Here is a 26,387-nt window from a genome sequence, read left to right on the forward strand (position 1 = left end):
TGTGGCAACTACTAAACTCTGTCATTGTAGCATGAGAGCAGGCAAGGTAATACATAAACAAATGTGTCTGAATAAAACTTCATTTACAAAAACAGGTTTGCTGACTCATGCACAATTATGCAATTATGCAAAGAAAAAGAAACAAAACATATCCAGATTGGGAAGGAAACAAACGGTCTTTATTCACAGAGGCCTCTCAGATGATCATCTATGTAGAAGACTGGGAGATCTACAAAAAGAGCTACTGGAGTGTTTTTAGCAAGGCTGCAGAATACAATCAAGCTGCAAGGATCAACTGTGTTCCTGTATACTAACCACCAAGAATTATAAACGGAAATTTTTTAAAAATGGCATTTACGGTAACATCAAGAAATATGAAATATTTAAGGATAAATACGACAAAAGACATTTAAGAACTGCATGCTGAAAACTACAAAACACTGAAGCTCAAAAAGACCTAAGTAAAAGGGAGATACGTACCATATTCATGGATCAGAAGACACAATACTGAGGTGTCAATTCCTTGCAAATCTGAGCTACAGATTTAATACAAGCCTGATCAAAATTCATTTTTTTTAATCGGCTAGCTCATTATTCTAAAATGCTCATGGAAATGCATAGAATCTAGAGTAGCCAAAGCAACTCTGTAAAAGATGAGCAAGGTTGGAGGAATTACTCTACTTGATTTCAGGACTTTATTACTTTAAAGCGACAGCCACGAAGAAAGTCTGGTATTGATGTAACAACAGAGATAAATGAATTAAAGTAGTTTTTTAAAAAAAAGTTAAATTGTTGATTGATGGTTAGTGGGTTTTCAACAAAGATGCAAAAGCAATTCAGTGTAGAAGCAGTCTTCTAATAAATGGTGCTGGAATAATCAGGTTGCTCGCCATGTGCAAAAAATGGGACTTCTATACATACTTTGGACCAGATAAAAAAATTAACCCCAATGGATAATAGACTTAAACTGAAACTGACGACGTCAAGTGTTAGGGAGAATGTGGAGCAAATAGAACTTTTATCAATTGCTGGTGGAAAGATAAAACAGTACCACCATTTTGGAAAACATTGTAGAGATTTCTTAAAAAGTTAAAAATATGGGCATCTGGGTGGCTCAATGGTTGAGTGTCTACCTTTGGCTCAGGTTGTGACCCCAGGGTCCTGGGATCGAGTCCCACATTGGGCTCCCTGCATGGAGCCTGCTTCTCCCTCTGCCTCTGTGTCTCATGAATAAAAAAATCTTAAAAAAAAAAAAGTTAAATATATGAACTAGACACTTTTATGTATTTATCCCAATGAAATGAAACCATGTATTCATACAAAGGCTTGTATGTGAATAGTCACAGTACTTTACAATAGCCCCAAACTGGCAATAACCCTAAAGTCTACCAACAGATTAATGGATAAACAAACTGTGTTATATCCATTGTAAGAAAATAATAGCAACAAAAAAGAATGTACTACCGATACCTCCAACATCGTGGATATATTTCCAAATAATTATGCTGAGTTAAAAAAATACATAGGATTCTATTTACATAAAGTTATAGAAAATGCAAATGAAACTATGGTGATGAATGCTTGCTTGGAGATGGAAGGACTATCAAAGGCGTGAGGAATATCGTGGAGGGGATGAATATATACAACATATGCTGATTGTGATTTCACAGGTATATACATTTGTCAAACATTTTAAATATGCATAGCTTATTGTATTATTATAACTCAATATATCTGTTTAGAAGATTAATGAAAAGCTATTTAGTGATTAATTCAGACATTTCTATCAATTTACTTCTGAAATTTGGCTTATTTTTACATACCTTTAACTGTTAGTAACTCACGATATAAGCTCACATTTTGAAGAATAAATTTCATTTAAAACTGGGGCAAAAATTTCCATGTCAAGGCCATTGCACAGCAAATTCCAACGTATTAACTCTATTTCTTCTAGAAAAGCTCATTCTCAGTTCTACAGACAAGTATTATAGTCTTTATTAATGTGTGAAATGAAATCAGATACAAAGATGTAAGTACAAGAGTAAACCTGTTAGCAGCCTAAGTTTGTTGGCAAAGTCTCTGAATTACCATTGGCTCACTTTAATTTTTTCCTATGCTTTTATTGTTTGCCTCTGGACAAGTTCTGACAGTCAATTTTGCATTGGTCTTCTGATCTTCAACTATCAAAGGGAAGAGAAAATGAGAAAGGTGAACAGGCTTTTGAAAACTGTTGGCACCATTTGACTCTGTTCAGGAACAATGAGCAGTGAGTGATACCTCACACTATGCAGTTGAGAATCTTACTGAGACTTAAAAAAAAAAATCAGTGCTTAATTTTCATTTCACGTCAAGTAAACTGGTCGAGTTCTAGGCGGCAAATAAAGCCCCTATTAAATTATAACAGGTGCAGGGGCGCCTGGGTGGGTGGGTTAAGTGGGTTATTATGTTCAAAGCTTTGGGTTTGCTTTCCCACTCATGATTTGAGCTCAAGCCGTGATCTCTGGGTCCCCAGGTCCAGCCTTGTGGTCAGGCTCCCTGCTGAACAGGGAGTCTGCTCAGGATTCTCTCTCCCCCTCTGCACACCCCTGACTCTATCTCTAAAATAGGTAAATCTTTTAAAAAAGATAATAGATGCAATTTCCAGTAACTAAGTAAAGGTAGACAAAAACTAAAGTAAGCTGGTGTTATTGTTGTCAACCATACCTCTTAATTTTAAAATGCCAACTGGCTACATGCATTTAGAAAAACTTAAATTCCAATTTTGTTGTTTCTGCTCCTTATATTGCATATTTTGTTTTTGGGTGGCAAATATTTACTATTGTTGCTGTCTCCTTCTCATACTCGTTTCTTCTAATTAAAATTTCCAGAAATGACCTGAAAACCATCTTTTGAAGACTTAAATACTATTAAAAAAAAAAAAAAGATTTGAAGAGGTAATTATGTTGTTTTGAACATAATAACACAAAAAATTAGCACACTTTTGTACCACTTCCAGTTTTCCATGAAAAATTTCAGGGTGCTTGCTAAAACTAAAATACCACGTAGCATTTTGGTATGGTTTAACTATACTGACATTCGTTCCTTTGAAAATCCAAACTCAATGATTTCCAAACAGCAGAATGCTACGTGGTATTCTCTCTTCAACAAATGTTCACATTATTTCATCTTGTATTTGAATATGTTTCCACAGAGTATGGAGTGCAGTAGGAGGGAAGAAACGAAGATGTCTGAACAAGGTAAGCTTGGTTCTTTTAATTTTGAGAATTTTATCACAGTTTATTCCTTAATAGAGAGAACTGACTGAAATTGCCAGCGGTCTCTGGTGATATTCTCCAAATTTGAAATATGGGGGACATGGAACTGTGTTTTTTCAAATGTTACATGGTTTGCATTAATGTATTTCGTTTTAAGAGAATTTATGAGGTGGAATTCAACATGCTCATTCATAATAATCAAGACTTTTTCATACCCAGTTTTAGAGACTTTCAGAAATTTCTTTCTTCCTTTTATATGTACATGACATGTATAAAGGATGAAGAGTAGATTCATTTCTGCCCAGAAGCCTTTGTATTTTATGCAAATGAATTATCAAGAAAACTGATCCTAAACGGTTTCACATGTTCTTGCATTCCTGTAGTTTTCACCCATCTTGTTTGTGCAGTAGCATGCTGTACATGGACATAGGGTTCTATAGGGTTCTAGGATTAGGGGAAGACTATCGTCCCAGGGAATGCCTTCCCAGCCTTCTAAACACTGTTTTCTTACAGACAAAATTTAGTTATTGCTAATGTTGGATGATTAATAATTAAAAAGAATTCTTTGCTGTCAAAAGTCTTGGGAGAGGAGAGGAGAGGAGAGGAGAGGAGAGGAGAGGTGTGGGTGTCAAGGATGAATGGGGTCTGCTCTATATGAGCCATTCAACATATCTAAGGGTTCCTGACGGCTGCATATTAGCTAGATGAGGCTTCACCCATCCCATTATAAGACTGCTCTAGGGGAAAAAAGTTTAAAAGACCAATCAAGTAATTAAAAAATAGTATTAATTCTTTTTCAGTCCTCCTTGAAAATAAATGGGTTGAAGCCATTAGCAATTAATTCCCCCCTCTCCCCACAACCGTGGGGGGGGGGGCGTGGAAGATAATTACGGAGTATAAAGAAGGTTAATTATTTACTTTTCCTCCCATGGTGGGAATTCAGTGCAAGAGGTATAGGAAAACCTAGTAATTCTTAGCATATTAGAAGAAAATGATCCATGGAGTGAACCACCAATGTAGTTCATTAGCATGAATGCAACTGGATAGGTAAAAGCTGGTATAGTTGTACATTATCTTCACAAATTAACTGGCTTTTTAATCACACGTTAATTCACAAAATTATAAAAAGGATTTAGTAGCTAAATTCAAGGATAAACATTCTTATTAATGCAGCGGATTCTACTTCTCCTACAGTGAACTTTCCTAAGTGAAATACATACAATTTTTACAATAATGCACAATTATGAAGTGATCCGCACAATTATGAAGTGATCCACACAATTAGTGTGTTATACACTATTATACTTTTAAATTGAGGTTTCGTACTTTCAATTATACATTCTTTGATACTGTATTTCTATACATGCTATTAACAAAATTAATCAAAAGAAATAATTATCAATTAAATATGGGAACATCATCACAAAATTCTTACAAGATGTAGAGTAGTCAAAGTGGTACTGATGACCTTTGCCACTGAAATACACAGAACCTGAAGACCAGATGAAAAATAGTTTCAAAGATTCACAGGTAGGAAACAGCTGTACATGAAACTAATGGACATACACTGGTATGACAGCCTAGAGAATAACCACCAAAAAAGTGGCAAATAAGATAAAAAGAGCATAGGCTGATGAATATCCTGGATATTAAGGAGAAAAAGAAAAGTTCTTACATTTGGGAAAATAATCTCATTTTACAGACAAGAAAGTAAGTGCAAAGCCACTGTTCTGTGGAAAGCTTACACTGCAAGTTTCTGCATGTCTAAACCATAAACCTTTTAAATGAAGCTAAGTCACATAACTGAAATCAAATTACAGAGCTACACTATGTTAATAATGGGAATTCTATAAAAGAACAATTTGTAAGAAAAAACTAGTTATATGTTAATGGGTTTGAAAAGGAGCCCATTTCAGACTGACTGTACTAATATTATAACTGTACTGCCAACAAAACAAAACTCTAATGGCCTCTGAAATATTCTGTTATTTTAGAAGACTTAATTTTGCATTTTGATTTTCTCATATTAAAATATTTTTGCATTCTCTGAGCATATGTTGATTCTATTTATAATGGAAGTAACTTAAGGGGAAGATAAGTGAAGATAATCTTAAAGAATTGTAGGTATCAAAAATTATCTCCATTGTAGCATTTTCCCTTCGACTTACTTATTAAAGAAAATGTGGGTTTTCAAAATCACAGATTTGCTGTAAGATATTAATACTTTAAAATTGAAAAACTAAAGCTGTCAGTATACTTTTGTTTAAATAGGCCTTCCATATACATTAAAAACACACACAACTTAGGGTCTAAAGTAAATGGACTAAAAGTAGGGTCTGAACTAAATCCAATTATTTGGAAAAATCTTAGTTTCAAAAGTGAAAAAAAAATGATTGGTTATTGCTTTAGCTCTTATTTAAGCTCTTTGGATTATTTTGAAAATGTTTCATTATTAAATAATATAATTAGTAACAACATTTAAAACTTTTTATAAAGACTGAAATCTTTCATACATAAAAAAATTAAGACTCAAGCAGTCTTTCTGTATACAAAGTGTTTAAGTATATTTCACTGCATAGGGAAGGGTACTTGCCTCATGTTCTGCATTTGAAAATTACAGTACAAATACTGCACAGACCATTATCAACTTTGATAGTATTACTTCACAAGATTTACTATCCTGTTTTCTTAGGTTCTACAATTCAGAAGCACTTGAAGTGCTATACACACATGAAGAAACCAAGAGTTGATTTAAAGATCATACAATTTATCTGAGGCAGAAATGAAATTAGGGCCCAGGTCACCTGACACGTGCATACTATTATCTTAGTCTGATGCTTTAAAATCCATTTATACTTGCAGAGAACAAAAGCAGCGCTGTACTAATATTTGAAAGTAAAATGACAAAAAGGTGCTAGCACAAATCTGTCATTTGTAAATTATGCCCATTTAAGATGTATCACCCTAATTTTTCAGGGGAACTCCATGACAAAGACGTTCAGCTGTTTTCTTGGATTTTACACTCTTTCAGAGTAATCGAACTTTAGCAGGTACCACCACTGTAACACCACCATCTCCACGATGATGCTTAAGTAGTATTTAGTTCAACTGGAGGTGGCATTTAATTAGCTGGTTATCTGTCAATGCAGGAAATACTCTTTCCTATAGCATTACCTATAGTCTTTTTAAAAGCCAAACTCATAGTAGTTTGCTCAATTCATAGCAGTGCTGTTAGTATTTACAGAGTTCTGCAACCAGTCAAGAGAATCCTTTAAACATCTGTGCCTTCTGTGGTGACTTTAAGAGGTAATACTGGAGTTAAAATTCTCAAGCTATAAATTCTAAGAAGATATTCATATAAAGACTTAAAAAAAAGGGGGGCCGTATTTGGATTTTAATGTATGATGGTCTTTATTTACAACTTTATTGGCAAAAAAGAAGAGGGAAACATTTAAAACAGTTTAACACAGGGCATTGCAGCTGATTCTGTGAGGGTAAAGAAGTTTCCCGTTATATGTCCATCTAATTGTCTGAAGATTTACAATACTGAATCTGCATATGCAGTTTCCTTTATGAAATACAGTGTTCATATTTTAGGCAGTCTTTTAAACATATAAATACAAAGGAAATGAAACCACTCATTAAAAACTGCATTAAATGAAGGATATTTTCAATTTAAATTTACGTTGTTCTTATAATACATGCCCAATGAAAATCAAAAGCTGGAAAAGCAGTTACACTTCCTACTTGGACAGTTACAACAATCATTTTCTGCAATGACCATTATATTTTCAATTTATCATCAACTACTCTGAACTTACTATGAGATGTAGCCAAAGTCAGAAGACAAGACGTAGGGAGAATATTCCTTTTTTGGAGGAGAGTAAGCCCTCCAGAATCAGCATGGGAAATAAACATCCTGTTGAAGAATTCTAGGTGGAAAAAAATTACTGTAGTCAATTTCAACTCATGCTGAGCTGGCTTAATTTTCTCAGACTTGTTTGTTGTCATTCTTCTAAATCAAGTGTGTTTAATTCTTCTTCTAGTTCATCCAAATCTTCCCCAGTAAAAAGATTTTCATCAACAGGAACAGCATCGATGGCTCCATTTTCCTGTCCCTCCCCTTCGTTGTCCTCTTCCAAATCACTTCTTTCACCATTTTCAGCCCTACCTCCAGAAGCTTCACTTAATTTGTTTTCTAAAAATAAACACTGAAATCAGTAAGGCCAAGAACAGAAAACACGAGTCTGACAGTCACAGACTAATACTACATTTCTTTTCCTTTTTCCGTGAAAGCCTTCCCTAACATTACCCATCAAGAATTGATGTTTCTAAGCTTATTTGTGCCAATTACCTACACCTAGCATACGTACATACGTACATCTTGCACTATAGACATGGGACTGCTTAACGGTTTATACATTTGAAAGCAAGATTTATCTTACACGCTTTTGTGTTTCCTACATGACCTAGCAATTGGGTTTTTCAACAGTCAACTTCTACATAGTATTGTGTTTGAATAAATGATGGAATCAAAGAACATTTATTAGCAGCTAATCAGCTTTTGGTTTGGGGAACAGTAGGTAAATCACACTAGCTGGCAATGAGTGCTGCAAATTGATGTGAATCCAAAAACATTTCATCTTATCATCAAATTGTGAAAAAAGAACCAAGGGCTATGCGGGTACTTTACAACCTAGGAAAGACTCAGGAAACAAAAATACTGCCTTTTCACGTTCAATGACACCAATATTTACACGAAGACAGTTTTTAATAATCTAATTTGGATTTTAGCTATTTCAAACATCTCTGACGACAAAAGTCTTGAGGATTACAGCCTCTGAAATACTTGCAGTTATGCCTACTGTCACCAACGTCCTACTTCTAAAAGGAGCAAATCCAGTCTTCAGTTTGGCATTAAGACAATAGTCTGACGGCACTCAGATCTCAGGAGCGCAAGCCAGTCTTTCAAGTTACAACTTGTATTCCTTTATTGTAAAAATAAGTTTAGTTTTTCCTCTCTCAATCTTTGGCCTGATTAGTATTCTTCCTTTTTCCCCCCTCCTATCAATCATGCCAAACTTTCACTTCTCTTTAAACTCTTCAGTCAAGGAACCATTAGATGTAAATTTCATCAACAAACCTTAACACCCAGCCTTTCCTTCATTCTCACTTTTAACTCATCATTTGTACTTCGGGATCTTGCTTCTATAACTAATATCTTCCATTTTCCTTCTCCCCGGTCTTTTTTCCCTGACACAGAAGCCCTTCCCACAACCACGTCTCCCCTCAAACAAAGTTTATCCGAGTGGTCCACCCTTGTTTTTCTCATTCCTTGTATCCCCGTAGTCCTGAAGACTGGTACCCTAATTCCTGTAACTCCTTTCTTACTGCAACCGAAGAATTATTTCCAGGTCTCATCCTACTGGATTTTTCTGGAACTCTTCATTCTTAATTTTCCTCTGTCCTTCTCAGGGTCTTTCCCAAGCTTTCCCTCTTTTGACTACAACTGATGTTTGCAGTGTGTTCTACAACGTTCTCATGGTAAGTATGATGCCTGGCTGAGTTCATTCACTCTGAGCTACCAACGAAAATGACTTTCACAAGTTTTCCTCCTAGACAATGCCGCTTTTGATACTTAAAGTATCTCAAAATCATGAGATTCCAGACTTAGTAGCTACATCTCCACATTCATTTTTGTCCCCTACTTTTAGTTAATGGCTTCAATACCCACCTAGCCATCCATCCTGCAGCTTCCAACTACTCACTTTTATTTTTTTATTTTTTATTTTTTTTTCAACTACTCACTTTCATATGCAGCCAGACTACACATATTTATGTTTCCGGTCTGGTACCTGCAGCATCAAAGTTTGCCAGTCTGGTCTAACTGCCCCCCTCCCTCTTTAGACAGCTTCTTAGTTCTTTTAGAATCACACCAAAGTTAGCATACTTACCGTCCTTTTCTGAAGTATATGTGCTGAATCTTTCGAGACTGGCTACAGTAATACCTGTCTCATCTACATCTCTTGGGATATACAGGCTTAAATCTATGTCATTTACACTCACTGAATCATCAACCTTTAAAAACAGAAAAGAAAAACTGTTACTTATGAGAACAGTTTTCATAAATTACTTACCTTTTAACTCTGACATTTATTTTAGTGAAACAAAATTATTACTAATGCCAAGTGAAAACAAGTAACCGACAACTGCCAAAATTCACTTTCTCTAAACCTGAGAAAAATAATAGCAGCGCCATATTTCAAAATTCTTCTGACACACAGAATATGTTTTTATTTTCAATTCAAAGACATGTTAGAATTTTACACCATATAAAAAATGAACAGTCCACTGTTTGCCTATAACTGATTCCGCCCTCTCCTGCTCCTACCCTGTATTTTTCCCCCTACTCTGTACTTTTTTAGTTTCTATCCTTTCTATCCTAGTATAAAATATTAAACAAACAACAAAAAAATCAATTTTCTTCTAGAGGGAAAATAAAACACATACTTTTTAGCTAACACACATAAGTACCTTAAACATACTCCAGTCACTGTTCTTCTTTTTTTATATTATTTATTTATTTATTTGAGAGAAAGAGTGCACGAGTGCACACACAAGAGAGAGCCAAGCATGGGGGAGAGGGAGAAGCAGGCTTCCCACTAACCAAGGAGCCTGACATGGGGCTCGATCCCAGGACCCTGGGATCACGACCTGGGCCAAAGGCAGATGCTTAACCGACTGAGCCACCCATGTGCCCCTGTTCTACTTTCTTTATAAAGAACTATAATACCATTTTATGGACTCCTTTAGTTCTCACAAGTATATTATCCTTGTCGGGATTATTCTTAAGTCTTTATTACAGGTGAGGGTAGAGACCTACAGTGTAGGTGATTTCTCAAGTTAGAGCCAGGATTTGAACCAAGGCCCTGGAGTTGTACTCTTAACCATGCTACCCTATTGTTTCTCTCCAACATGAGATGAGACGCCAAAGCTTCTTCTTACCTCATCACCACCTGTTCCCTGGGTGTAACGGGTATCATCTGCTTCCTCATCATCATCATCAACCAGTTCAGGACGAAATTCAAATACCTCGCGACCGCTAATCTATTCAGATACACAAATATATCAACTCAGGGCAAAATTCAAACATCTTTTGATCACCGATTTCAGACATAAACATGATTAAAAGATAATAAATTCCTGCATGACAAAAATTATAAAATGAAACAAAGAATAAGAATTTATTTAGGTGAGTATGGGACATACCACTAATGCTTTCCCTGCTTTGAAATCTGCTTTCCTTCTTTCCATATCTTGCTCAAGTTTATCAATCTTCTCTTGTCTTTTTCTTTTCTTCCATGCAAGAAAAGATTCTAGAGTGATCTTGGTAACATTTGGACCTAGGGCAGAACGCTGCAAAGACAAAAGAGTTCATTTTTCTCCCCAAATCACCTATAACAATATTTAGTAGTTTTCTCTTAATGCAATTAGGTTCTTCCCTGTGACTATTAAGACACCAAATTTAGAATAAACAGATGTATTTTCATTTTATATAGCAATGAGCAAAATGAATGTCCAGAGATACACAGACTTTTAAACACAGTAAAATATATTATTCTGAGCTGGATTTTTCTTCAAAACTGAAGGTGAGTAAAACCTGTCAGGAAAAACTGTTTATGGGACGCCTGGGGGGCTCAGCAGTTGAGCGTCTGCCTTCAGCCCAGGGCGTGATCCTGGAGACCCAGAATTGAGTCCTGCACTGGGCTCCCTGCGTGGAGCCTGCTTCTCCCTCTGCCTGTGTCTCTACCTCTCTGTGTCTCTCAGGAATGAATAAATAAAATCTTAAAAAAACAAGAAAAAAAAAAGGAAAAACTGTTTTAACATAATTGCTGAAAACAAAAAATAAAAAGTATCACGACAATATCCAAGTTTCATTTGTGTTCCTCAGGAAATGAGGAAAAAACTAGGCAAAAACACCATCTGCTGCTCAGTGCCAATAATCAAGTAATAGATGTGTAGAAAAATAGTACTTGATGAACAACTGCCAGGTATTCAGTATTAGATGCTTTCTACACATATGCTAACACACTGATCTCCACAAGCAAGCAAAAAGAAAAAGATGGGAAATTTACCAAAGGTTAATAGCTAATATGCGGTAGAAACAGGACAAACAATCTCAAATATACCAGACTCCAAAGTCTACACCCTCTATTATAGCAAAGTGCCTCTTATGAGACACTACACAACACAGCCATTTAAAAATATATATAATAAATATATAATCCCAACCATAGACATTTATACATTCAGATAATCCAAAGGCAAAATGGATATAATTTGAAATATACAACCCTAAATCTAGTATTTCCAATAATCTCAATATTTTCTTGTCACTCCCAGGAGCCACAGCTATGAACTCAGTAGCCCCACCTACTATCTCATGGAGTTCATCTCTTTTCTGCTGAACCAGAAATGAGGAGCAAAGGATTCTCTTCAATGAGACACGCTCCTCTCTATCAACAGAGTCTAAGTTTTGAGTCTAGGGATGATGATGAAACACACAACTGAAAAACTGTAGGAGCTGTCTCATTCAATACATGTTACTGATTAGTAAAATGGCTAAAAAATGGGACCTCAGGGAAAACATCTAAAACTTCAAGTTCAATCTGAATGTTAAGTATTTTAATTAATTAATACAGTAATATATCGATCTTATGGAAAGAATTTATTTGATAAACCAGTGACATAAAAAATCATTTCATAATCCTGAAATTAATGTCATGACTGGCTAATGATTATAGTCAGGTTTACATCTTAGATGTACAAGAATAACTAAAGAAAAAGTAAGCCAACTTTGGGGGAAAAGGTCCTATTTTTTTTCCTCTTTCGTAATAACATGCTATTGCCCCCAAGTGGTAAATGTTGTAATTTCACAATAAACACTGCTTTAGTTTTATAGTAGTAAAAAATCTTACTTACCTCTCTTTCAATTAGATCTTCTAATGAAATTTCATCTTCTTTCTCTTCTTTTTTTTTATCCTTTTTCAACACAAATCCAGGAGGAAGGGCATGACGATACATGCAAATATCACCACCTCCAGGGCATACCCAAAACCAGCCATATTTGTTGTTTTCAATAGCTTCAAGGAAATGCTTACACACCTGGAGAGACAGTATTATTCACAAGTAGTGGCTCAGTGTAGTTCATTTCCAAGGTAAATCCTTAAGGATATGGAACAAGTGCATTCCTATTCACATCCTTAGGCTATTCATTTTTCAGAGCACCTTAGTGCAAAAATGTATATAAATTGATCTTAAAATAATTAATATGATGATAAATTCCCTTTAGAGAGATGTAAATAAAATTGTTCCAAATTCTAAATTACACAAAAGGACATGCCTCTGGTTAGCCTTTATAAATGTAATCCAAGTCTGACATTTAAAGAAGTGAAAAAATATAAATGGTTGTAAAACTAAAACCAATGATTTTATTTTGATCTTTCCTAAAAACTAATCACATATAATAATGATACAAATACTATCTGAATTACCTAGAATTATAAGCAATTTCTCACATTTAAGAAGACAGAAAGAAAGGTACAGAAGGAACACAAAGGATTGTGGCTTTTAGTGTAAAATACAATTGTATTGAAACCTCAGGTAATAGACTTCGTAAATAAGTAAAAATTAACTAATAAACAACAAACTTTGTAAATAAGTAAAAATTAATAAGCAACATTCACTTCCTGAAAAAATACAACAGATATAAGTAAAACTAGTGTTTAGAAATTTTCCAGCACATCAAGGTTATTCACTCTAACTACGCTACAGATAAATACGTAGACATGAATGCAGGGTCTGAGAAACAAGATACCATTTTTTATTTTTATTTTCTTTTTAAAGATTTTACTTATTTATTTATGATAGTCACACAGAGAGAGAGAGAGAGAGAGAGAGAGAGAGAGAGGCAGAGACACAGGCAGAGGGAGAAGCAGGCTCCATGCAGGGAGCCCGACGTGGGCCTCGATCCTGGGTCTCCAGGATCACACCCTGAGCCAAAGGCAGAAGCTCAACCACTGAGCCATTAAAGAGTAGGTATTTATCAATTCTCCCTCCTTTCATTCTGTACAAAAAATAAAGAATTCTTGGCTGACTATGTGATTGTATTTATACATATGTGAGAAAGTGAAATCACCTCAGATGTCACTTGAGGACTCCTGTCACATGTTTTTCAAAGGCTACTTTTAAGTAAGAATCTGATCTTGTTTAACTTACACTTGTAAATTCCATGCACCTTATCTTTATGAAAAGATCCAATAATTTAAAAAATAATCCAGTAAAAAATAGCAGCAAATACCTTGCCACATAATTCTCCCTAATGATAAATATCACAGCAACTCAATTCAAGAAAAGGACATACTATTTGAGTTTTTGGTTTTTTCTTTTCCGCCTCACCGTGCTTCTTGTTCACTACTTCTTCCAGTTTTTTCTCATCCCAATTATCCATAGTATCTAAATAAAAAGAAATATGAAGATTAAATAATGTATCCTAAGTAGTTTAGGCAAATGAGAAAACAGGTAGTACTGGAAGAAAGGGTGAGACAAATCCAAAATAAGTAAGTGGTTTTTAGATATCTTCATTTAATCAAAGGACATAATGTCAATTCAGATTTTGTGAAAAACAATTATTTTTTTTTTTACAAACACAGCCTAAGACCAAAATATTCTTCATGTACCAGTGACAACCAAAAGATATTTTTAAGAAAATATCTTAAAAAAAAATACCTTTTTCAAGTTCTTCATCTCTTGCATCAATGTAAACACTCCGCTTTTCACACTTTCTTTCCAGAGTCAAGTCATGAGAGAACTTACACTTATCTCCTTTAGTGCACTGTCCTTGCTTAAAGAATGCACACACCACGGACTTGGGATCTGCACCTATGTCAAACGGCACATGGTATTTGTATTACAACCTGCCAGATCACACAGTACAGCTTCTATGTGAGATATAACTACTTATGAACTTGTTATTTTCCATTCACCGATGTGAGAGGAAAATACCACTTACAGGTGATTGTTAAAACATTGCTTTAAAGATCCTTCTACAGCATTTTGTATCTAGTTTTATTTCTTTTATTCTTATCATTTTTCCTTCCATTCTTACCCTTACTTACAGGGCGAGAAACCAAACAAACTTGTAGGATGTCCCAGAGTCACTTGTCTAGTTTGAGTCAATGAGACGGAGGCAAAAGAGAAATATAAATAGACATGGAGTATTATACTGCCAAGAGTTTGGAACTGACAATTTACAGAACCATAGGTCTGTCTAGACTATCACCAAAGAATGGATATTATAAATCAAGTAGTAGAGTGTCTAAATCCTTAATTTTGCCTTAAATGGGGGGGGGGAGGGGGGCCGCAAGTGGCTGGAGTTATAGTTGTAAAATCACACAGCTGAGCACGTATATGGAGAAACAGTAAGAAAGTCATTGATACAGTTTAATTTTGATAGAGGGAATATCATTCCATAGCAGACACACAGGCTTAACAGGCTTATAATCTGAAAAAAATATGTTCATCAAAACAAATTGAGGAATTTTTTAACTGAAGTGTAGTTGATGCACAATGTTACTTTAGTTTCAGGAGTAGAAAACAGCAACTTGACAAGTCTATTTGCTACCCTCACCAGGAGTAAGGCTGCTGCTGCCACCTGTCACCATGCAATGCTCTTCCAATACCACCGACGGTATTCCTTCTTCCTTCTGCTGTACCTTTTATCCTCATGACTTATTCATTCCGTAATCGGAAGCCTGTACCTCCCACACTCCTTCACCCTTTTGCCCATCCCAGCCCCCAGCCCCCTCCCCTCTGGCAAACATCAGTTTATTCTCTGTACTTATGGGTCTGTTTGTGGGTTTTTTAAGCATGAATTACATTTAATAAAAATAGTACTTCTGACATTTAACGTTTACCTTTACTTATTTTCTGAGCAGCAACTACAGGTTTGAACAGCTCATTCAGTTCTTGTAATTCTTTCTTCTTGTCATCTTTCTTCAATTTCTTTTCAGCCTCACTTTGTGCTACCTATAATATTTCCATGTATAATATGTAAATTTGATTTCATGTAATAAAATTGTTCTCAGTATACAATAGTACATATAGCATCACTAACAGAACAAAAACATTTGCACATTTATCTGTATGTAGTCCTTACCTCTTAGTATCAGTGTTACAATGGCCTTTCAGTATATATTAAATGGTGGGTTAAACTATTAAATGAAACTGCGAAATCTTTTATCAGTTGACTTAAAAAAATTTATAAATGGTACCATGCCAAGTAAAAAGCATATTCAAAAGCTTATAGCAATAAGCATTTATTAAGCATTGCTACATGCCCAGCATTTTTAGTAAATGGTTCTCACCTGAGAGTTTCTTCTCACGACAACCACCCACTCCCCAGAAACACGTAGGTGTGTTTTGAAGATCAGAAATGCAAACATCTGGAAATGCGCAGTCCCACACAATAAAGAACTGTACCACCCAAAATACCTATTACCCTTGTGGAAAAACACTGAGCTAGGTCAATGTGGGAGATTAAACAAAACAAGTATGACATATGACATAGTTCCAGGCACACGATTTACATACCTAATATGATTAGAGGATTCATCCAAACATTTATATGTCAGGTCCTATGTTAGATGACAGGGAATACAAAGATGAAAAGATAAAGATGCTTATTTAAAGAAGCTCAGAATCTAGTGGGAAGACAGACATGTCAACAACCGTAATATAATACATGGTTCTCTGGGAACAAGGAATGCCTATATGTTTATGAAAATTAGGCTGAGCTAATACTTCATGGATGAATTCTTCTGATGTAAGAAGAGGAATGCAGAGTCAGCCAGTGCAAAGATACAGGGACCAGAAGGAACAAGGTATAAGAAACATCAATGAAAAGTTTGGACTGTATCATTAGGTGACAGGTAAAACTCAAGGGCTTAAAGTGAGTCAATGACACATCAGATAGTATTTTATAACGATCACGATGGCAACTGTGTAAAAAGTGGACTAGAAGGAGCACAAGAACAGCAAGGAAAATTAGGAGGCTAATGCAATTGCTGTAGGCAAGAAAACACAAGACTTAAAATAGGCATTAGTAGCAAGGATGGAGAAAAGAGGAGAAAGAGCTCTTAAGGAGGTAGAACTGAAAGTACTAAGCGACTGACTAGACAACGTGTAAGAGGGAGGGTGTAGTCTAGGATGATCGCATGTATGGTTAGTGCTGTTAAACAAGACATGGTATACAGGAGTAACAGGTTTCAGGGCAGAAGGGGGAGATGAGCTCAGTTTTAGACATACTGAGTACAAGATGCTTACAGAGCACCTGAATAGAGCTTCTTAGAAGGCAAGTGGACAGGGATCTTGATACCTGGAGAAAGGATCTATTTTAACATAAAGATTTTAGAAACAGCTTACAGATAATGACCGATTAAAACTTTGTGCATGAGATTACTCAAGAACAGCATAAAGAAGTGATAAGAAAAAAACAAAAGTAACAAAAGCAGAGGATAGTTCTTTGAAGAATACCAGTATTATATGAGTCAATACAACCTTAAAAAGCCCATAAAAGGGTCCAAGAAACGTCAAAGACACAGGGAGAAAGAAATCCAGCACAAAAAAGTACTCAAGGAAGGGAAAATTTTAGAAGGGAATGGCCTAATACTATAAGGTTAAAGACAACCCAAATCCTGACTTTGATCATACAGTAGATGTGTTTAAATGGAAACACAGGAAAACATTTTTTAAAAAAGAAAAATTTAAGTCATTTTATCTTTGATAAAAATATTCTTTGCTCATTAGGCACATCTCAAACATTTATGGGGCCCAGAACAAGGATATAGGCAAGTCCATAAACTATTTTTATAAATACTTATAAATGGTTCGTACCCCTATTGGACAGATACACCTTACAACCTAGAAGGATGAGTTCAAATTTAAAATGCTCAGGTTCCATGGAGGTCCACACTGGAGCATGGCAGTAAACCAAGAGTCAACCCCTGGCTCCTCCTCTTCCCACGGAGTTTCATCCCACCATGTGTGCATGGAGGTGGAAGGTGTGGGGGAGGACATGGTACGGATTCAGGCTTTGTCCACACTCCTAGCACACACCCTTCCTTTGACTACTTCAGGCATACTGGCAGGACAGTATACCCTAAGACAAATATGGGTAACTTGACCTTTGTAGGCCCTGGAGTGCTGACCTCACTGACTGCTTGCCTGTGCGAGAGCCTGGCTCTAGCAGGACTGCTGCTCACTTTGCAGATAAAAGCCCAAGTACTCAAAAATTACCAAAAATCATAATACTGAACTACTATCAATCCTAACTACCACCACCACACCACCACAAATGTTATGGCTTTCTCAGGTCTCTGAAATATAAAATTACCAGTCAATATACTTCCCATTAGAAGAAAAAATAAGGAAAGGAGAACAGGATGGAAAAAAGGAATGAAGGAAGAAAAGAGAATTTTCACACATCTATATGGACCAGAAGATTCACATTATCTTCTCATTTAACCACCACAGGTACCTTAAAAGGGTAATTGCCCTTTCACTGTATAGACAAGGACTAGTATCCCTAAATAATTTAAGTTCATGGAACAAATAAGATAGGAGGATTTATACCTAAGTTGATCTGATCTCAAGGTCTGAGCATACATTTTTATTAAACCAGGCTACTAAATTAGAAGTATGGAAGATCAATAGTTTTTGGTTCTGGAATCAAGCTGGGTATTAAGAAATGAAAAATGTAAGAGGTACTAATCTGGAGACAGTATGTGTGGGAGAAATTTGTTTCAGATTGGGGTCACAAATGTATATTTTGATATTCTCAGATGAAAAAAAGTATTTCCAAAAGTTAAGGAAAGGGATAAAGTGGCAAAAAGAATACTTTTAAAAAATAAAAATGCATGTCTGTGAAAACTTAAACTCAAGAAAGTGAAAGACCTGAAGAACTTGAAGGGAAGGGGCTTTTTTGAATGCACTGCCAATGGACAGAGTAATTTCAAAATTCATATGGAAGAATAAATGCCTAAGAATAGCTAAGAAAAATATAAAAGAAGTAATGTTTGGGGAAAAAGACTTCCTTTAATAGCGAACAGAACATGTTTTACTAGGCCACCATAATCAAAGTCAATGTGATACTAGTTTAGGAACAGACAATTAATAGAACAGAAAAGAGAATCCAGAAATAGATCTTAACATATCTGAGACTTTACTATACGTCAACAGTGGTATTTCAATTCAGTGGGATAAATGATGCTGGTATAAGTGGCTATTCATTTGAAAGAAAATTAACTTAGTGACATATAAAATAAATTTCTGACAAGTTACAGACTGTAAAAATAAAACAGAAATCTAGGAAAAACACATGTAGTTTACTGGTACAGGAGACTTTTTAACTATATTTTTAAAGAGCTAGACATACCCGACAATACAAAAAGTAAAAATTGTTGTACAGCAAATAAAACAGAAACATTACAAATTACCTGTAATGCAAACAAAAGGTGTCTCTCATAAGCTGACAAAAGACAACCAGAAAAGCAAAGGCCATGAATAGCCCCGTCAGAGAAGTATAAACCCAGACAGCCAACAACCCTATGAAAAGATACTGTACACAAAACAAAACAAAAAAAACAAAAGATACTCAAACTTACTGGCAGTGAGGGAAACTAAAAAGTGGTCTAGATGTATACTTACCAGATTAGAAAACATTACAAAAGAACTTTATTTAGTACCTATAACTCATGCACTGCAAATGAAAATGTGAAGGATTATAATCTGTGCAGAAAGTAATCTAATTTATTAAAATTAGAAACCCGGGGGCACCTGGGTGGCTTAATGGGTTAAATGTTGGGACTCCTGATTTCCTTTCAGGTATTGATCTCAGGGTCCTGAAACTGAGCCCTGCGTGGGCTCTGAGCTAATTGGGATATTCTCTCCCTCTCCACCACCTCCACGCCTGCTGACTCATGCACTTTCTCTTTTTAAAAAACAGATACATGAATAAAAAAGAAATCCATTTCCCCTGATCTAGAAACGTGTCACAGACAATTTATGCCACAGAAATAAAAGCACAAATGCCTGTAAGAGCACATTTACAAGGACGGTTCTTGTGTACTTGTTCTTAGCGTCCAGGAGCTAGAAACAAAGTAATCACTTATAGTGAAATGGATAGATAGAGCACACCCATGTTGTAGAATAGAAAAGGAGAGAAAAAAAAAAAAAAGAATAGAACAGAATAGAATAGAATACGGCCATTAGAATAAAACAGAGCTATATCAAAATAGGCCAGGAGAGAATCTAAGAGACACTGCTGAGTAACAAAGGCAAGATGCAGCAAAGTTTTAGAGGAGGATTCCATTTTGAAATATTCTGATTACCATATCAAATACTTCTATCTGTAACAGATGCCACGTTACGTCCATATCCATATGAAGAAAATAAGAATTTTAAGTTATTTACCTGACGTGGATTTTGTTGACCAAACTTAACCTGATGAGTGACAGCCTTGATAAACTTCTGTTGCTTTGCTCCTTTCTTATTCTTTAGGCCAAAAGTTTTGTCCTAAATGAAAACAATGTAAAATATCTTAGCAATTTATACTAATTTATATATATTTTTCAGTCATATCTAAAAGTCATTCTTTTATTTACATACTGGTAGGAAAACTATTTTCTCATGCTTTAGAGACACGCAAAAGATAAAAACATCAAGTGGAGGCAACATATGACCAGGATTCTTTACAATTCAATACATACTTATAACTAACATTATTAACCATGTTATTTCAAGGTGCTTTTTCCAAAGTATGTTTAGGAGAATAAATTCTACAGGATGTGCAGAGTTGTAATACAGGACGAGATGACCTACAAGGTTTGGCTAACAGTGTTTTTAATTCTTAAGCATCTGGTATCTTAGAGCCTGTACCAGAAGAGACGCAGTATGTAGCAATTCTAAATCTTTTACTTCAGAGCACATTTTCTCAGAGTACCCTAAGGGATTATGTACTACTGAACACATTTTGGGGAATCCTGCAGAAGATAAAGTACTGCACTGTGTTTTTGTATGAGAATTATCTTCTCAAAACAATGACAAAAATTTTTTCAAAAGATTTATTGAAGGGTGGCTGGGTGGCTCAATCGGTTGGACAGCAGACTCTTGATTTCGGCTCAGGTCATGATTCCGGGGTCCTCAGATCAAGCCACACACTGAGGTCCCTGCTCTGTGGGGAGTCTGCTTCTCCCTCTCCCTCTGACCCTCTCTCTGCTCATTCTCTCTTTCACTCCCTCAAATAAATAAAATCTTAAAAACAAACAAACAAACAAAAAAAAACATCCAACCCAACATAACTTTATAGAATCTCAAAATCAATAAACTGGATCTTTCATTTTTGTGAATAACATTGCAAAGTTGAAGACAATTTTAGCTCAAGGAGGTTTTCATTGGGAAATACCTTTTTGTTCATTCACCACATCTGTATCTATCCATATGTCAAAATTTGTTTCTCCTACTTAAATTCCTATTCTCATGTTTTAATATCCCATCGTATTTTAAAACTCGGTGTGGATTTTCTAAATCTACGCATGTTAAAAAAAAAAGATAGTAGAATATGCACATGCCAAAATTGAGGTTTTTTTATGGTTGGTTTCCTTTGTTTTTATAGATAAGAGTTTAACATTCAATTCAGTAAGAAGAAAAGATGATCAAATATAACGTGATACATGAAGAGAAATGAGCACATGCAGCAATCAGGTGTGAAACGCATACTTTCCTTTTACAAAAAGTGAATTCTCATGGGGGGGGGATGGAAAATCCTAGATAAAAATATCAAGATCAAAGTGCAACAGCATCGACATAAACCTTTCCAGAAAGGAGTGTGACTAGGGTTCAAACTATGCCCCATACGTTAACCACAGAAATTAAGCAAACTATGAATAAACAAGGCCAAACAGCAAGGTAGATAGTGACATACGACGATTTAGGAAAGAAAGGAAGTGCGCTATGGGGACTTGGCCAGCTAGAAACAAGTACTCATGACAATAGCTTCTGGTAGAGGTGTATAAGCTCCAGATCCCAGAAGAAAAACAGTTTTTCAGGTTTAATTACACTGCTTTAGCACATAATTAACCAGCCTAAAAGAGATAATGAATGAGTTGTGTTTTTAAAGTCTCTAATTAAGTTAGAGCTCAGAAATTATTTTTTCTTCCAGAGAGATAGGGGACGCATCTATTCAGCATTTATGAAACCTAAACTCCTCGGCGTATATTTTATTGAATCCTCTTAACAACCCTATGATGTATTATTATCCCACTCTGTAAATGTGACCTTAAAGCTCAGAAGTGTTCAACAATTCATCTGACATCAGACTGTACAGTGCAATGCTTTAAGAGTATAAGCTCTGGAGGGGGACTGCCAAAGTTCTAAGCTCAAACAAAACTGAGCAAATTACCTTCTTTGCCATAGTTTCCTTATTAGTAAAGTGGATCCTCACTTTTACCTCTTAGGATTGTTGTGAAGGTTAAAAGATATACTACAAAAAGTAGAGAGTATACTGGCTAACAGTCTTGAGTCTGCAGCCACACTTCCTGGGTTTGAACTGTGATTCTGCCAATGGCCAGGGTAACCTTGGGCAAGTTATTACTAAACCTCTGTGCCTGTTTCCTCAATTATAAAAATGGTGATAATACTTAATCTCACTGAGAGAACTAAAGAAGCTGCAAAAACTTATCACTTGCAGATGGCTTGTCTTCTCTCCTTTCTCCAACACACTGATAATTGTGTCTGGCTAAAGAAAAGTGACACAGATGAGATTTGAACCAAAGTATATTTGACTCCAAGCAAAGCCTTTGTTCTTTCCACCATGAAAAAATATTTCCCAGAGTAATCTAGTTTAATGTGTAGGTTGGTACACAGAAAGCCTTCTGAATACCAGACTGTTGATCTGGGATACCAACAACATCTATTGAAAATACCAAGGTTTATAATTTGGAATACTTCAAAAGGGCTTTGTCCCCCCTTTTTTTTTTGAATCTAGGACAAACAGGTACCGAAGATTAACATGGATTTGGGGCTGGGGAGATATGAGACAGGAAGACTGGAGGTTACAATCAAACCCAAATAATGGTTAAAATACAACTGGGAAATGGTAGTCCTCATTGGATCAGTAAGATCCCAAAGGTTAGGTAATAAAGAAAGGACAGTGCGTGTGTGGATGTTTCAGATTTGGGAAACTGAATACAAAGAAGTTTAGAAAAGTCGCAGAGTATTTTTTTTTTTTTTAAGGATGGCTCCCCAAAGCTCCAAGAGCCTTCACATTCAGTGACCTCCAGACATCACTTAAAACTGATCCTTTCTTCCCCTTCTCAACCCATTAAATAATCATGCTTCTTCTACAGCCAGCCTCCACTCCTTAAATAAGATGTCTGAAAAAAAGAAGGGGTTGGGAGAGCAGGTCAATACTAAGTAGTGCTCCAAGACAACTAGAGTCTATGCTTTGGGACACTAAGGGAAGCAGAAGCTCGCTAGCACGGTCTTATTTCCTTAGTCGTGCTGGTCTCTCCCGCCTGCGACGCGTACTGTCTGGTATACTTCTGTTGTCTCATCATCCAACGGATATTCTGCAGCTGGTTAATCTAGCTTCAAGTAATCAATAGTTAACCTTGACGGAAGGTTTTCATTGGAAACCAATTATTTCTCTTTCTCCATCCTTCACACATCTGGATCCCATCTCCATTGGTCTCTCATTACTACTTCCTTGCTGCTACAAGTCCTTAGCTAGACACCCTTTATTTCCATGCCCTACCCCAAAGATTATTTCTCTTTCCATAATTACACCTATTTCTCAGAGCTGACTCCAACTTATTAAATGTTAGCTATAAGCCACTGGGGGCCGCCTGGGTGGCTGGTGGTTGAGCGTCTGCCTTTGGCTCAGGGCGTGACCCCGGGGTCCTAGGATCCAGTCCCACATCAGGTCCCCATAGGGAGCCTGCTTCTCCCTCTGCCTGTGTCTCTGCCTCGGTGTGTGTGTCTCATAAATAAATTAAATCTTAAAAAAAAAAAAAAAAAAAAAAAGGCAAATGGTATATGTCATTTGGGACAACTGCATGAATGTCTAACAGAACCGTTAACATCTTTTGATATATTCATTTCAGAAAGAAAATACCTATTAATCCAAATGGATTCATAAATTTTAGAAGGTTTAAAGAGGAAAAGAAAAAATGTTGGTAATAGAGGGAAATTATTTGACGTGACAGGAAATAAACCCTATTATAGACAGTGCAGGTCAGTCTGATTACTTACCCTAACTAGTTCTTTCTTATAATATTAATAAAAATAGCAGCTGCCACTTATTGACCATGTATCAAAAATCAAATATTTTACATATGTCATCTCATTTAACCCACAGCTCTGTAATACAGGAATTGGTTCCATTTTGTGGATGACAGAGGCACATCAGTCTTTGCTCCCAGCTCCTCAATTTTCATCCCTAATCCCATGCACTAGCCATCAAGACATGCCAGGGTTTTAGGGAAGAAGAAAAAAAATCACCTATAATATTTAACGAAGAGGAATATATTGTTTCCTAACCAGGCTGGTAATAGAATTTTCTCTATAAATCCTATTTCACAATACATAATAAAAGTTAGCACTAAATTTGCAGTATTGCTGTACCTCTCCACTGGTAGCAAATATGCATCCAGCACACTTGAGTCTACAAAACCTTACTGCCATTAAAAAAAAAAAAAAGGGCATCCCGCGGTGGCTCAGCAGTTTAGCACCGCCTTCAGCCCAGGGCGTGATCCCTAGGTCCCGGGATCGAGTCCTGCTTCGGGCTCCTTGCATGGAGCCTGCTTCTCCCTCGGCCTGTTTCTCTGCCTCTCTCTGTCTCTCATGAATAAATAAAACCTTAAAAAAAAAAAAAAAAAAAAAAAAAGCTCATCATGTATGGGAAGTGGGGGGAGGGGAGAGGCAGGCTAATTTCATCTGTTAGAGTATTTTTTTTGTCAAAGAATGCAACTGTCTTATTTTGCATTTTTCTCTGGCTAAGCCTTCATTAAAGGAAACTAAGGCTGCTTTCTCTTTACCTTGAAAGTGTCTGCGCACGAGATCAATGAGGCCATTATAGACCTACATTTTAAATTGATAAACACTATCCACGACTTTCCTATATGGTTCCTTCAAACAAAACAAAACAAAAATCTACCACAAAAAAACTGCATGGAATTAAAACCTCAATAATGCACGAAGCATACCTTGTCAGGGGACACTTAGTTTCAGGACTACAGGGAGTTTCTCTTTAATCATGTCAGTTCAATCTTAGTTAAAGGAGACTGAGCAGTAGAACGTGATCCCTAGAAGGCTCCTGGCTCACACAGCACTAGATGCTGAGGCCACTGTTCCTGAGGATCTATCTGAGTGCTGGGGTCCGGGTTGCTCAGGATGGGGCGGTGCACACGCCTGTGAATGGAGCCTCCTAGAATCTACCTGAGTGCCAGGGGTCCGGGTTGCTCAGGACGGGGGCGGTGCACACGCGTGTGGATGCAGCCTCCAGGGATGTACCTGAGTGCCCGGGGTCGGGCTGCTCAGGGCGGGGCGATGCACATGTGTGTGGATGCAGCCTCCCGGGATCTACCTGAGTGCGGGGTCAGGGCTGCTCAGGACGGGGCGATGCACACGCCTGTGGATGCAGCCTCCTGGGATCTACCTGAGTGCGGGGGTCGGACTGCTCAGGACAGGGCAGTGCACAGCGTGTGGATGCAGCCTCCCGGGATCTACCTGAGTGCTGGGTCCGGGCTGCTGTGGGCGGGGCGGTGCACATGCGTGTGGATGCAGCCTCCAGGGATGTACCTGAGTGCCGGGGGTCGGGCTGCTCAGGATGGGGCGGTGCACACGCCTGTGAATGCAGCCTCCTGGGATCTACCTGAGTGCGGGGGTCGGACTGCTCAGGACAGGGCAGTGCACAGCGTGTGGATCTACCTGAGTGCGGGGTCCGGGCTGCTGAGGGCGGGGCGGTGCACAGCGTGCGGATGCAGCCCGCGTGCCTGGGGGGCTCTGCGCGGCACACTCCGGCGCTGGGCGCAGGGCATGAGCGGTCGGTGCAGCGTCGGGCTGCGGACCGCAGCTCAGGCCTTGACCTCGGGGTCAGGAGTTCACGCCCCCAGCTGGGCTGTGGGGGGGGGGAGGTGGGGAAGGAAACTTTAAAAAAAAAAAAAGGCCCGCAGGCTGCGCTGCAGGGGCGCACGTCGGCGCGCGGCTGCGGATGGAAGCAGGCGCCACCCCGCGGGGTTCGCAGACTCGCTCCCCGACCTCCGGGGCGGTCCCGCACGGGCTCCCCGGGCCGAGGCGGCAGGGCCCGACCCGCGAGCGCTCCGAGGCACGGACCCCCGAGGGGCGGGGGCGGCGGGGCCGGGCCGGGCTCCCGGGGGGGGGGGGGGCTCGAGGGCTGGTCGCGAGGCCCCCGGGCGGCCCGGCCCCCGCCGCGCCCCGTATGGAGGAACACAGGACGCCCCGCAGTGCAGGGCCGTGGGCCCAGGAGCAGCGGAGGGCGAGCTCGGGGCCGGGCCGGGGCCGAGGCCGGGGCCGGGCCGGGGCCGGGGTCGGGGCGGGCGGGGGCGGCCCGAGGCCGCGGCGCGGGTGGGGGAGGGGCGCGCTCACCTCGATGATCTTCTCCTTCTTCTTCTGCTCCGCCTTCTTGCTGCCCCCGGCCTGCGCCTGCTTCTTGGGGGGCATCGCGGAGGCAGGTGGCACCGGACCCCGCGCGGCTGGACTCCGCAGGGGATGCGGCCCCGCGGCAGGAGGGACACGACGCGGGCCTCCGCCTCCGCCTCCTCCGCCGCCGCCGCCGCCGCCGCACCGCACGGAAAGCGAGGCGCTCGCTCGCCGCCCAATCGCGGCCTTTGCGACAGGTCGGCCGCGCAGGGCATTGTGGGCGGCGGGGAGCGACGGCCGGAAGCCGGGCTGCGCATGCGCTTCTGCCGCGGCCGCCCGGAGGGGCGGGGAGGGGCGTGGGAAAGGGGCTTGGCGCGGCGCGTGAGGTCGCGGGTCCTCGGCCGGTCCTGTGCGGCG

General features: G+C 38.5%; 1 protein-coding gene and 2 long non-coding RNA genes across 5 annotated transcripts in view; 2 read left to right on the top strand and 1 right to left on the bottom strand.

The window, feature by feature from the left end:
- Positions 1-157: 157 nt before the first annotated feature.
- ZC3H15 (zinc finger CCCH-type containing 15) lies at positions 158-26,217 on the bottom strand. Of its 3 annotated transcripts, XR_012023647.1 has the most exons (12): positions 25,977-26,217; positions 19,785-19,886; positions 15,230-15,341; positions 14,043-14,195; positions 13,678-13,769; positions 12,237-12,419; positions 10,524-10,670; positions 10,260-10,361; positions 9,209-9,332; positions 7,076-7,452; positions 2,704-2,903; positions 158-2,180 (listed from the first exon to the last, which is right to left on the bottom strand). XR_012023647.1 is itself a non-coding variant. In XM_072810856.1 (10 exons), exons 1-10 carry the CDS (start codon positions 26,049-26,051, stop codon positions 7,262-7,264), a joined length of 1,281 nt encoding a protein of 426 aa, XP_072666957.1. In that variant the 5' UTR covers positions 26,052-26,217; the 3' UTR covers positions 6,641-7,261. The 3 variants fall into 3 exon arrangements, 1 of the variants encoding a protein (XP_072666957.1); XR_012023646.1 differs by lacking the exon at positions 2,704-2,903; XM_072810856.1 differs by lacking the exons at positions 158-2,180; positions 2,704-2,903 and having other exon boundaries at positions 6,641-7,452.
- Positions 8,632-15,217, top strand: LOC140624124 (uncharacterized). The gene is made up of 2 exons (XR_012023651.1): positions 8,632-8,798; positions 14,895-15,217. It is a non-coding gene; the product is annotated as an uncharacterized lncRNA (long non-coding RNA).
- A 111-nt stretch (positions 26,218-26,328) lies between the features above and the next one.
- The window catches only part of LOC140624082 (uncharacterized), a 55,396-nt gene continuing 55,337 nt past the window's right edge, over positions 26,329-26,387 (top strand). Inside the window, exon 1 of the long non-coding RNA XR_012023619.1 lies at positions 26,329-26,379. This is a non-coding gene — a long non-coding RNA (uncharacterized lncRNA). The remainder of the gene's footprint in view (positions 26,380-26,387) is intronic.

This window comes from Canis lupus, chromosome 34 (genome assembly GCF_048164855.1).
Source record: "Canis lupus baileyi chromosome 34, mCanLup2.hap1, whole genome shotgun sequence".
Taxonomy (NCBI): domain Eukaryota; kingdom Metazoa; phylum Chordata; class Mammalia; order Carnivora; family Canidae; genus Canis; species Canis lupus.